Here is a 13319-nt window from a genome sequence, read left to right on the forward strand (position 1 = left end):
GGGGTGTATGGGGGTATGGGGTGTATGGGGTATGGATGTGCAGTATATGGGGTGTATGGGGTATGGGGTGTATGGGGTATGGGGTGTATGGGATATGGGATTTGTAATGTGGGATATATGGAATATGGGGTATATAGGATATGGGTATAGGGGGTGTATGAGATATGGGGTATAGGAGGTGTATGAGATACGGGGTGTGGGATATATTAGGTATGGGGTGTATGGGGTATGGGATTTGGGATGTGAGGTATATGGGATATGGGGTATATGGGGTATAGGGGGTATATGGGGTATGGGATATAGGATGTGGGGTATATGGGGTACGGGGTATATGGGATATGGGGTCTATGGGATATGGGGTGTATGAGATACGCAATTTGGAATATGGGATATGGGATATGGGGTATGGGGTGTGGGGACATGGAGGGATTTGGGATGTGTGGGGCTGAAGAAGGGGGGATACGGGAGGAGAAGTGGGGTAACTTTGGGGGGTTGACACCCCCATAGAGAGGTGGGAACTGGGGCGGGGGGCACGAAACGCATGGGGGGCACCTCATGTGTGCGGACCCAGGGAGGGGGGAATTGGCTCCGGGGGGGGGAACGTTGTTAGGGACGGACCCTAGGGATGGCGAAACCCATCTGGGGGACCCCAAAGAGGGACGGACCGAGGTGGTGGTGATGGATGGGGGGGGGGGGGGGGCGGAGCTTGGGGCCTCTGTGGGTCCGAGGGGGCACTTGTGGGTCCTGGGGGGGGGGGGGGGGGGGGGAGGGGGTGTTACTTATGGGTCAGAGCCCCCCCTGCCGGTGCAGTTTGACGTGGACAAGGAGGCGGGCGAGCGGCAGATCTACCACCGGTACTGCCTGGAGCGCGCGGCCGCGCACTGCGCCCACGTCCTCACCACCGTGTCCCACGTCACCGCCGCCGAGGCCGAGCACCTGCTCAAGCGCAAACCCGGTGGGTGCCCCCAGGGGGGGCCCTGGAGCTCCTAGGGGAGGTCCCTATAGCCCCTATGGGGGTCCCTGTAGCCCCTATGGGGGTCCCTAGAGCTCTAATTGGAGGTCTCTGTAGCCACTATGGAAGGTCCCTATAGCCCTTATGGGAGGTCCCTATAGCCCCTATGGGAGGACCCTGTAGCCCCTATGGGGGTCCCTATAGCCCTTATGGGGGTCCCTGTAGCCCTTATGGGAGGTCCCTATAGCCCCTATGGGAGGACCCTGTAGCCCCTATGGGGGTCCCTATAGCCCCTATGGGAGGTCCCTATAGCCCTTATATGGGGGTCCCTGTAGCCCCTAGCGTGGTCCCTATAGCTGCTATGGGAGGTTCCTATAGCCCTTATGGGAGGTCCCTATAGCTCCTATGGAGGTTCCTATAGCCCTAATGGGGATCCCTATAGCCCCTAGGAGGGGCCCTATAGCCCCTATGGGAGGTTCCTAAAGCCCCTATGGAGGTCCCTAAAGCCCCTATGGAAGGTCCCTAAAGCCCCTATGGAGGTCCCTATAGCCCCTATGGAGGTCCCTGTAGCCCCTATGGGAGGTCCCTATAGCTCTAATGGGGGTCCCTATAGCACTAACGGAGGTCCCTATAGCCCCTAGGAGGGGCCCTATAGCCACTATGGGAGGTCCCTATAGCCCTAAAGGGGGGTCCCTATAGCCCCTATGGGAGGTCCCTATAGCCCCTATGGGAGGACCTGTAGCCCCTATGGGGGTCCCTATAGCCCCTATGGGAGGTCCCTAAAGCCCCTATGGAGGTCCCTAAAGCCCCTATGGGGGTCCCTATAGCCCTTATATGGGGGTCCCTGTAGCCCCTAGCGTGGGTCCCTATAGCTCCTATGGGAGGTTCCTATAGCCCTTATGGGAGGTCCCTATAGCTCCTATGGGAGGTTCCTATAGCCCTAATGGGGATCCCTATAGCCCCTAGGAGGGGCCCTATAGCCCCTATGGGAGGTTCCTAAAGCCCCTATGGAGGTCCCTAAAGCCCCTATGGAAGGTCCCTAAAGCCCCTATGGAGGTCCCTATAGCCCCTATGGGAGGTCCCTATAGCTCTAATGGGGGTCCCTATAGCACTAATGGAGGTCCCTATAGCCCCTAGGAGGGGACCTATAGCCCCTATGGGAGGTCCCTATAGCCCCTATGGGAGGACCCTGTAGCCCCTATGGGGGTCCCTATAGCCCCTATGGAGGTCCCTAAAGCCCCTATGGAGGTCCCTAAAGCCCCTATGGGGGTCCCTATAGCCCCTATGGGAGGTCCCTAAAGCCCCTATGGAGGTCCCTAAAGCCCCTATGGGGGTCCCTATAGCCCCTATGGGAGGTCCCTAAAGCCCCTATGGAGGTCCCTAAAGCCCCTATGCGGGTCCCTATAGCCCCTATGGGAGGTCCCTAAAGCCCCTATGGAGGTCCCTAAAGCCCCTATGGGGGTCCCTATAGCCCCTATGGAAGGTCCCTATAGCCACTCTGGGGGTCCCTTTATCCCCTATGGGGGCCCCCATCACACCCCGGGGGGGGCCTGGCACATCAAGGGCCCCAACGTTGACACAGGGCCCCCCCCGGGGGGAGCTGGATGCTGGCCCAGCCCCATAGGGAGCTAGGGGGGGGGGGGGTCCCCAGTGTTGCCATAGCGGCAGCAGGGACCCCAAACCCCCCCAGGGGGGCCTTCCAGGACCCCACAGGGCCCCCCCCATCCCCAGCGAGCCCCCAAACCGCTCCCATCGGGAGCCCTTGGAAGCACCCCGGGCCCTATAGAAGGGACCCAGGAGGGTCCCAGCAGTTGGGGGGGGTGTCCCCGTGTTTCCCCCCCCCCCCCTGATTTGTGCCCCCCCCCCCCCCCCCCCCCCAGACCTGGTGACCCCCAACGGGTTGAACGTGCGGAAGTTCTCGGCCATGCACGAGTTCCAGAACCTGCACGCTCAGAGCAAGGCGCGGGTGCAGGAGTTCGTGCGGGGCCACTTCTATGGGTCAGTGCTTGGGGGGGGGGGCCAAGAGGGGTTTGGGGAGGCGGGGGGGGGATTTGGGGCCATTGGGTGTCCCCCCCCCCCCCGTGTGTGTGTGTGTCCCCCCCCCCCAAGTGTTGGGGTGCCCGCAGGCACCTGGATTTCGACCTGGACAAGACCTTGTTCTTCTTCATCGCGGGGCGCTACGAGTTCTCCAACAAGGGGGCAGACATCTTCCTGGAGGCGCTGGCGCGGCTCAACTACCTGCTGCGGGTGCCGGGAGGGGAGGGCATGGGGGGAGAGGGGATGGGAGGGGAGAGGGAGACGGGATGGGGTGGGATGAGAGAGGGAGATGGGATGGGATGGGAGAGGGAGATGGGATGGGAGAGGGAGATGGGATGGAGAGGGAGACGGGATGGGGTGGGAGAGGGAGATGGGATGGGGTGGGAGAGGGATATGGGATGGGAGAAGGAGATGGGATGGGATGGGAGAGGGATATGGGATGGGGTGGGATGAGAGAGGGATATGGGATGGGAGAGGGATACGGGATGGGGTGGGAGAGGGAGACGGGATGGGGTGGGATGAGAGAGGGATATGGGATGAGAGAGGGATATGGGATGGGATGGGAGAGGGAGATGGGATGGGATGGGATGAGAGAGGGATATGGGATGGGATGGGAGAGGATATGGGATGGGATGGATGGGATGGGATGAGAGAGGGATATGGGATGGGATGGGAGAGGGATATGGGATGGGATGGGATGGGATGAGAGAGGAATATGGGATGGGAGAGGGATACGGGATGGGATGGGATGGGATGGGATGGGAGAGGGAGATGGGATGGGAGAGGGATACGGGATGGATGGGATGGGAGAGGGATATGGGATGGGATGGGAGAGGGATATGGATGGGAGAGGGATACGGGATGGGATGGGATGGGATGGGAGAGGGAGATGGGATGGGAGAGGGATACGGGATGGGATGGGATGGGATGGGATGGGATGGGATGGGATGAGAGAGGGATACGGGATGGGATGGGATGGGAGAGGGAGATGGATGGGATGGGAAAGGGATACGGGATGGGATGGGGTGGGAGATGAGATGGGATGGGAGAGGGAGATGGGATGGGATGGAATGGGAGGGATACGGGATGGGATGGGGTGGGAGAGGGGGATGGGATGAGAGAGGGATACGGGATGGAATGGGATGGAATGGGAGAGGGATACGAGACGGGATGGGATGGGAGAGGGATACGGGATGGGATGGGATGGGAGGGATACGAGACGGGATGGGATGGGAGAGGGATACGGGACGAGATGGGATGGGGTGGGAGGGATACGAGACGGGATGGGATGGGAGAGGGATATGGGATGGGATGGGATGGGATGGGGTATGTGGGATGTGGGGACCTGGCAGGGAATGTGGGGACAGAGATGCAGGAGCAAAGGGGACAGGGGGAAAGAATGGGGGGGGGGGGCAGAGGGTGGGGACGTGGGAGGAGAAGGGGGGCCCTGGGAGGGCCATGGAGGGGCCTTGGGGAGCAGTGAGGAGCCCCTGGGGACACGGGGCCCCCGCTGTGGCGCAGGTGAACGGCAGCGAGGTGACGGTGGTGGCCTTCTTCATCATGCCCGCCCGGACCAACAACTTCAACGTGGAGTCGCTCAAGGGCCAGGCCGTGCGCAAGCAGCTCTGGTGGGAGACCCCGAAAGCCCCCAGACCACTCCGGAACACCCCGAAACCACCCCGAAACCACCCCGAAACCACCCCAAAACACCCCGAAACACCCCAAAACCACCCCGAAACCACCCCGAAACACCCCAAAACCACCCCGAAACACCCCAAAACCACCCCGAAACCACCCCGAAACAGCCCGAAACCACCCCGAAACCACCCCGAAACCACCCCGAAACCACCCCGGAACACCCCGAAACCACCCCGAAACCACCCCGAAACAGCCCGAAACCACCCCGAAACCACCCCGAAACCACCCCAAAACATCCCAAAACATCCCAAAACCACCCCGAAACCACCCCGAAACCACCCCGAAACACTGCAAAACCACCCCCAACCACCCCGCAACACCCCGAAACCACCCCGGAACACCCCGAAACCACCCCGAAACACCCCGAAACAGCCCGAAACACTGCAAAACCACCCCCAACCACCCCGCAACACCCCGAAACCACCCCGAAACCACCCCGAAACACCCCAAAACCACCCCGAAACCACCCCGAAACTACCCCGAAACATCCCGAAACCACCCCGAAACCACCCCGAAACCACCCCGAAACCACCCCGAAACAGCCCGAAACACTGCAAAACCACCCCAAAACCACCCCGAAACAGCCCGAAACACTGCAAAACCACCCCAAAACCACCCCGAAACCACCCCAAAACATCCCAAAACCACCCCGAAACCACCCCGAAACCACCCCGAAACCACCCCGAAACCACCCCAAAACATCCCAAAACATCCCAAAACCACCCCGAAACCACCCCGAAACACCCCGAAACAGCCCGAAACACTGCAAAACCACCCCCAACCACCCCGAAACCACCCCGAAACACCCCGAAACAGCCCGAAACCACCCCGAAACACCCCGAAACACCCCGAAACACCCCGAAACCACCCCGAAACAGCCCGAAACACTGCAAAACCACCCCAAAACCACCCCGAAACACCCCGAAACCACCCCGAAACCACCCCGAAACAGCCCGAAACACTGCAAAACCACCCCAAAACCACCTCGAAACACCCCGAAACCACCCCGGAACACCCCGAAACCACCCCGAAACACCCCGAAACCACCCCAAAACCACCCCAAAACCACCCCGAAACACCCCGAAACAGCCCGAAACACCCCGAAACCACCCCGAAACACCCCAAAACCACCCCGAAACACCCCGAAACCACCCCAAAACATCCCAAAACCACCCCAAAACACCCCGGAACCACCCCAAAACATCCCAAAACCACCCCGGAACACCCCGAAACTACCCCAAAACATCCCAAAACCACCCCGGAACACCCCGAAACCACCCCGAAACACCCCGAAACCACCCCGAAACACCCCGAAACCACCCCAAAACATCCCAAAACCACCCCAAAACCACCCCGAAACACCCCGAAACACCCCGAAACCACCCCGAAACACCCCAAAACCACCCCGGAACACCCCAAAACCACCCCGAAACACCCCAAAACCACCCCGAAACCACCCCAAAACCACCCCGGAACACCCCAAAACCACCCCGAAACACCCCAAAACATCCCAAAACACCCCGCGACCCCCAAAACCACCCAAACCACCCTGAAACACCCCGAAACCACCCCAAACCCACCCCAAACCACCCTGAAACACCCTGAAAACACCCCAAAACACCGCAAAAGCCCCCCAACCACCCCGAAACACCCCAAAACACCCCGAAAACACCCCAAAACCACCCTGAAACACCCCAAAACATCCCAAAACACCCCGAAACCCCCCAAAACCACCCCAACCCCCCCCAAACACCCCAAACCCCCCTGAAAACACCCCAAAACCACCCCAAAACCACCCCAACCCCCCCAAACCACCCTAAAACCCCATGAAAACACCCCAAAACCCCCCCAAAACCCCCCCAAACCACCCCGAACCCCCCCCCCCCCCCCCGGACCCTTGTGACCCCCCCGTTTCCTCCCGCCCCATTCCCACAGGGACACGGCCAATGCCGTGAAGGAGAAGTTTGGGAAGAAGCTCTATGAGTCGCTGCTGGTGTGAGGAGCCCCCCAACCCCCCCTTGGGCACTGGGCTCGACCCCCCCCCCCCCAATCCCATTTTCCAACCTCCCCATCCCGTTTTCATCCCCCCGGCTCCCATCCCACACTTGACCCCCCCCCCCCCATCCCATCCCATCCCATCCCGTCCTTCCCAGTGGGAATCTCCCGGACATGAACAAGATGCTGGACCGGGAGGACTTCACCATGATGAAACGCGCCATCTTTGCCACCCAGGTACGGCCCCACTGGAATGGGAGAGGGGATACGGGGATGGGTCCATGGGATACGGGGATGGGTCCATGGGATACAGGGATGGGTCCATGGGATACGGGATACGGGGATGGGTCCATGGGATACGGGGATGGGTCCATGGGATACGGGGATGGGTCCATGGGATACAGGGATGGGTCCATGGGATACGGGATACGGGGATGGGTCCATGGGATACGGGGATGGGTCCATGGGATACAGGGATGGGTCCATGGGATACGGGGATGGGTCCATGGGATACAGGATACAGGGATGGGTCCATGGGATACAGGGATGGGTCCATGGGATACGGGGATGGGTTCATGGGATACAGGGATGGGTTCATGGGATACAGGATACAGGGATGGGTCCATGGGATATGGGGATGGGTCCATGGGATACGGGGATGGGTTCATGGGATACAGGATACAGCGATGGGTCCATGGGATACAGGGATGGGTTCATGGGATACAGGATACAGGGATGGGTCCATGGGATACAGGGATGGGTTCATGGGATACAGGATACAGGGATGGGTCCATGGGATACGGGATACAGGGATGGGTTCATGGGATACAGGGATGGGTCCGTGGGATACGGGGATGGGTTCATGGGATACAGGATACAGGGATGGGTCCATGGGATACGGGGATGGGTCCATGGGATACAGGGATGGGTTCATGGGATACAGGATACAGGGATGGGTCCATGGGATACGGGGATGGGTCCATGGGATACGGGGATGGGTTCATGGGATACAGGGATGGGTTCATGGGATACAGGGATGGGTTCATGGGATACAGGATACAGGGATGGGTCCATGGGATACGGGGATGGGTCCATGGGATACAGGGATGGGTTCATGGGATACAGGATACAGGGATGGGTCCATGGGATACGGGGATGGGTCCATGGGATACAGGGATGGGTCCATGGGATACAGGGATGGGTTCATGGGATACAGGATACAGGGATGGGTCCATGGGATACGGGATACAGGGATGGGTTCATGGGATACAGGGATGGGTTCATGGGATACAGGGATGGGTCCATGGGATACGGGGATGGGTTCATGGGATACAGGATACGGGAATGGGTTTGTGGGATACAGGATATGGGAATGGGTTCGTGGGATACGGGGATGGGTCCATGGGATACGGGAATGGGTTTGGGGGATACGGGATACGGGGATGGGTTCATGGGATACGGGATATGGATATGGGATGTCCCCCCCCAGCGTCAGTCCTTCCCCCCCGTGTGCACCCACAACATGCTGGACGATGCCACCGATCCCATCCTGACCACGATCCGGCGCATCGGGCTCTTCAACAGCAGCAACGACAGGGTCAAGGTGGGGCTGGGGGCCGGGGGGGGGAAATGATGGGGGGGGGAGGTTTGGGGGCTCCCAGATGTGATTTGGGGGCTCCCAGATGTGATTTGGGGGTTCCAGATGTGATTTGGGGGTTCCAGATGTGATTTGGGGGCTCCCAGATGTGATTTGGGGGTTCCAGATGTGATTTGGGGGCTCCCAGATGTGATTTGGGGGCTCCCAGATGTGATTTGGGGGTTCCAGATGTGATTTGGGGGCTCCAGATGTGATTTGGGGGCTCCCAGATGTGATTTGGGGGCTCCCAGATGTGATTTGGGGGTTCCAGATGTGATTTGGGGGCTCCCAGATGTGATTTGGGGGCTCCCAGATGTGATTTGGGGGTTCCAGATGTGATTTGGGGGCTCCAGATGTGATTTGGGGGCTCCCAGATGTGATTTGGGGGCTCCAGATGTGATTTGGGGGCTCCAGATGTGATTTGGGGGCTCCCAGATGTGATTTGGGGCTCCCCGGATGTGATTTGGGGGCTCCCAGATGTGATTTGGGGGTTCCAGATGTGATCTGGGGGCTCCCAGATGTGATTTGGGGCTCCCAGATGTGATTTGGGGGTTCCAGATGTGATTTGGGGGCTCCCAGATGTGATTTGGGGGCTCCCAGATGTGATTTGGGGGTTCCAGATGTGATTTGGGGGCTCCCAGATGTGATTTGGGGGCTCCAGATGTGATTTGGGGGCTCCCAGATGTGATTTGGGGGTTCCAGATGTGATTTGGGGGCTCCCAGATGTGATTTGGGGCTCCCAGATGTGATTTGGGGGTTCCAGATGTGATTTGGGGGTTCCAGATGTGATTTGGGGCTCCCAGATGTGATTTGGGGGTTCCAGATGTGATTTGGGGGTCCCCGGATGTGATTTGGGGGCTCCCAGATGTGATTTGGGGGCTCCCAGATGTGATTTGGGGGTTCCAGATGTGATTTGGGGGCTCCCAGATGTGATTTGGGGGTTCCAGATGTGATTTGGGGGCTCCCAGATGTGATTTGGGGGTTCCAGATGTGATTTGGGGGCTCCCGGATGTGATTTGGGGGTTCCCGGATGTGATTTGGGGCTCCCAGATGTGATTTGGGGGCTCCCAGATGTGATTTGGGGGCTCCCAGATGTGATTTGGGGGCTCCCAGATGTGATTTGGGGCTCCCCGCGCTGCCTTTTGCCCCCCGCAGATCATTTTCCACCCCGAGTTCCTGTCCTCCACCAGCCCCCTCCTGCCCGTGGACTACGAGGAGTTCGTGCGCGGTTGCCACTTGGGGGTCTTCCCCTCTTACTACGAGCCCTGGGGCTACACCCCAGGTAAGAACCCATTGGGGGGGGGCCCCCCAAAGGTCTCTGAGGACACACACACCCCCCCCCCCCCCTTTTTGACCCCCCTCTTTCTGCTCCCAGCTGAGTGCACGGTCATGGGCATCCCCAGCGTCTCCACCAACCTCTCGGGCTTCGGGTGCTTTATGGAGGAGCACATCGCGGACCCCTCGGCCTATGGTCAGTGGGGGGGGCACATGGGGGGGATGGAAAAGGGGGTGCCTGGGTCCCTTGGTCCTTGCCCACTCGAGTCCTTGGGGGGAGCACATTGGGGTGATGGGAAGGGGGGTCCCTGGCTCCTTTGGTCCTTGCCCACTCGAGTCCTTGGGGGGAGCACATTGGGGTGATGGAAAAGGGGGTCCCTGGGTCCATTGGTCCTTGCCCACTCGAGTCCTTGGGGGGAGCACATTGGGGTGATGGGAAGGGGGGTGCCTGGCTCCTTTGGTCCTTGCCCACTCGAGTCCTTGGGGGGAGCACATTGGGGTGATGGAAAAGGGGGTACCTGGGTCCCTTGGTCCTTGTGCACTCGTGTCCTTGGGGGGAGCACATTGGGGTGATGGGAAGGGGGGTCCCTGGGTCCTTTGGTCCTTGCCCACTCGAGTCCTTGGGGGGAGCACATTGGGGTGATGGAAAAGGGGGTACCTGGGTCCTTTGGTCCTTGTGCACTCGTGTCCTTGGGGGGGGCACATTGGGGTGATGGAAAAGGGGGTCCCTGGGTCCATTGGTCCTTGCCCACTCGAGTCCTTAGGGGGAGCACATTGGGGTGATGGAAAAGGGGGTACCTGGGTCCCTTGGTCCTTGCCCACTCGAGTCCTTGGGGGGGGCACATTGGGGTGATGGAAAAGGGGGTCCCTGGGTCCCTTGGTCCTTGTGCACTCGTGTCCTTGGGGGGGGCACATTGGGGTGATGGAAAAGGGGGTCCCTGGGTCCATTGGTCCTTGCCCACTCGAGTCCTTAGGGGGAGCACATTGGGGTGATGGAAAAGGGGGTCCCTGGTTCCTTTGGTTCTTGTGCACTCGTGTCCTTGGGGGGAGCACATTGGGGTGATGGAAAAGGGGGTACCTGGTTCCTTTGGTCCTTGTGCACTCGTGTCCTTGGGGGGGGGCCATTGGGGTGATGGGAAGGGGGGTGCCTGGGTCCATTGGTCCTTGCCCACTCGAGTCCTTAGGGGGAGCACATTGGGGTGATGGAAAAGGGGGTACCTGGGTCCTTTGGTCCTTGTGCACTCGTGTCCTTGGGGGGGGCCCATTGGGGTGATGGAAAAGGGGGTGCCTGGGTCCTTGTCGTGTCCTTGGGGGGGCACATTGGCTCCTTTGGTCCTTTCCACTCGTGTCCTTGCGGGGGGCACATTGGGTCCCTTGGTCCTTGCGCACTCGAGTCCTTGGGGGGGGCCCATTGGGGTGATGGAGAAGGGGGGTCCCCGGGCTCCTTTGTCCCGCAGCTGCCGTTGCTCCCGCAGGGATCTACATCGTGGACCGTCGGTTCCGCGCCCCGGAGGAGTCGTGCGCGCAGCTCACGGCCTTCCTGTACGGCTTCTGCCAGCAGAGCCGCCGGCAGCGCATCGTGCAGCGCAACCGCACCGAGCGCCTCTCCGACCTGCTCGACTGGAAGTACCTGGGCAGGGTGAGACCGGGGGGGGGGGGGGGGGGGCGTGTGTGTGTAAAAGGGGGGGTACAGGGGGGGATGGGGGGTATCTGACCCCCCCCTGACTTTCTGCCCCCCCCCCCAGTATTACACCTTCGCCCGGCGCATGGCGCTGGCCAAAGCCTTTCCTGAGAACTTCACCTACGACCCCCCCGAGGCTGCAGCCGTGAGTTTGTGTCCCCATGTCCCAGATCCCTACAGCCCACATCCCCACATCCCCATTTCCCATGTCCCATATCCCATATCCTTACATCCATATCCTATATCCCATATCCTCATATCCTTACATCCCATACCCTATGTCCCATATCCCTATATCCCATCTCCCCATATCCCTATATCCCATATCCCATACCCCGTATTCCCATATCCTTACATCGCATACCCCATATCCCTATATCCCATATCCCATATCCCTATATCCCATACCCCATACCCCATATCCCATATCCCATACCCCATACCCCATATCCCATACCCCATATCCTTACATCCCATATCCCATACCCCATATCCCATACCCCATATCCCATACCCCATACCCCATACCCCATATCCCATACCCCATACCCCATATCCCATACCCCATATCCCATATCCCATACCCCATATCCCATACCCCATACCCCATATCCCATATCCCATACCCCATATCCCATACCCCATATCCCATACCCCATATCCCATACCCCATACCCCATACCCCATACCCCATATCCCATACCCCATATCCCATATCCCATACCCCATATCCCATATCCCATACCCCATATCCCATACCCCATATCCCATACCCCATACCCCATACCCCATACCCCATATCCCATACCCCATACCCCATACCCCATATCCCATACCCCATATCCCATACCCCATACCCCATACCCCATATCCCATACCCCATATCCCATACCCCATACCCCATATCCCATACCCCATACCCCATACCCCATATCCCATACCCCATATCCCATACCCCGTATCCCATACCCCATATCCCATACCCCATACCCCATACCCCATATCCCATATCCCATACCCCATACCCCATACCCCATATCCCATACCCCATACCCCATACCCCATATCCCATATCCCATACCCCATACCCCATACCCCATATCCCATACCCCATACCCCATATCCCATATCCCATACCCCATACCCCATACCCCATATCCCATACCCCATATCCCATACCCCATATCCCATATCCCATACCCCATATCCCATACCCCATATCCCATACCCCATATCCCATACCCCCTATCCCATATTCCCCACATCCCAATTCCCCCTCTCCCCTATCCCCACACCAGGGTTTCCGGTACCCTCGCCCGGCCTCGGTGCCGCCGTCCCCGGCCCTTTCCCGCCTCTCCAGCCCCCGGCACAGCGACGAAGAGGACGAGCGCTACGATGAGGAGGAAGAGGCCGCCAAGGACCGAGTCAACATCCGGCGCCCCCCGAGCCCCCCCGGGCTCCCCACCAGGAACTGACCCCCCCCGTCCCTGCCCCACGTGGAACAGCCCAATGGCAAGTGTGGCTCAACACTTGGATCATACCATTACAGGCGGGGGGGGGGGGAGATTCGGGGCGTACCCCGCCTCTATCAGCCCCACAGCGCTCGCTCAGGCTCAGCCCCATAGATACGGGGGGGTTTTTGGGGTGCCCTGTATCCCCCCCCCCCCCATCACCTCAATGCCTTCACAGTGCCTGGGCTCAGCCCCACAGCAAAATGGGGAGCCCCATATCACAAAGTGGGGGGGGGATATGGGGCAACCCCACATACACACACTCCACCCCCCAAGTGTGGGTCCGGGGGGGACCCCACATCCGTCCGTCCCCCCCCGGCACATGGATAATAAAGGTGCTTCACACCCACTCCAATGACTGGGTCCATGGGGGGGGGGGGGGGGGGGCGTGTGATTTTAGGGGTCCCCCCCACCCCCTAAGTGTGGGGCTGGTTGGGGGGGGAGGGCACATAATGGGCTGGTTCTGGGCTGGGTGTCCCACTTAAGGGGCTGTTTTGGGCCCCCCCCCATTGTGGCTGATTTTGGGGTATCCCC

At 59.8% G+C, this 13319-nt stretch overlaps 1 protein-coding gene across 1 annotated transcript; it reads left to right on the plus strand.

Moving 5' to 3' along the window:
- Positions 1-810: 810 nt before the first annotated feature.
- LOC308232548 (glycogen [starch] synthase, muscle-like) lies at positions 811-13049 on the plus strand (the record flags this gene model as incomplete). Its single annotated transcript, XM_080639759.1, has 12 exons — positions 811-955; positions 2833-2950; positions 3079-3199; positions 4511-4617; positions 6623-6682; positions 6841-6919; positions 8172-8285; positions 9474-9600; positions 9694-9789; positions 11069-11232; positions 11339-11419; positions 12573-13049. Coding segments are annotated over 12 exons (1389 nt in total), but the record flags the coding sequence as incomplete, so codon positions are not given.
- Between the last annotated feature and the right edge of the window lie 270 nt (positions 13050-13319).

Source organism: Psittacula echo (assembly GCF_963264785.1).
Source record: "Psittacula echo genome assembly, contig: SCAFFOLD_125, whole genome shotgun sequence".
Taxonomy (NCBI): domain Eukaryota; kingdom Metazoa; phylum Chordata; class Aves; order Psittaciformes; family Psittacidae; genus Psittacula; species Psittacula echo.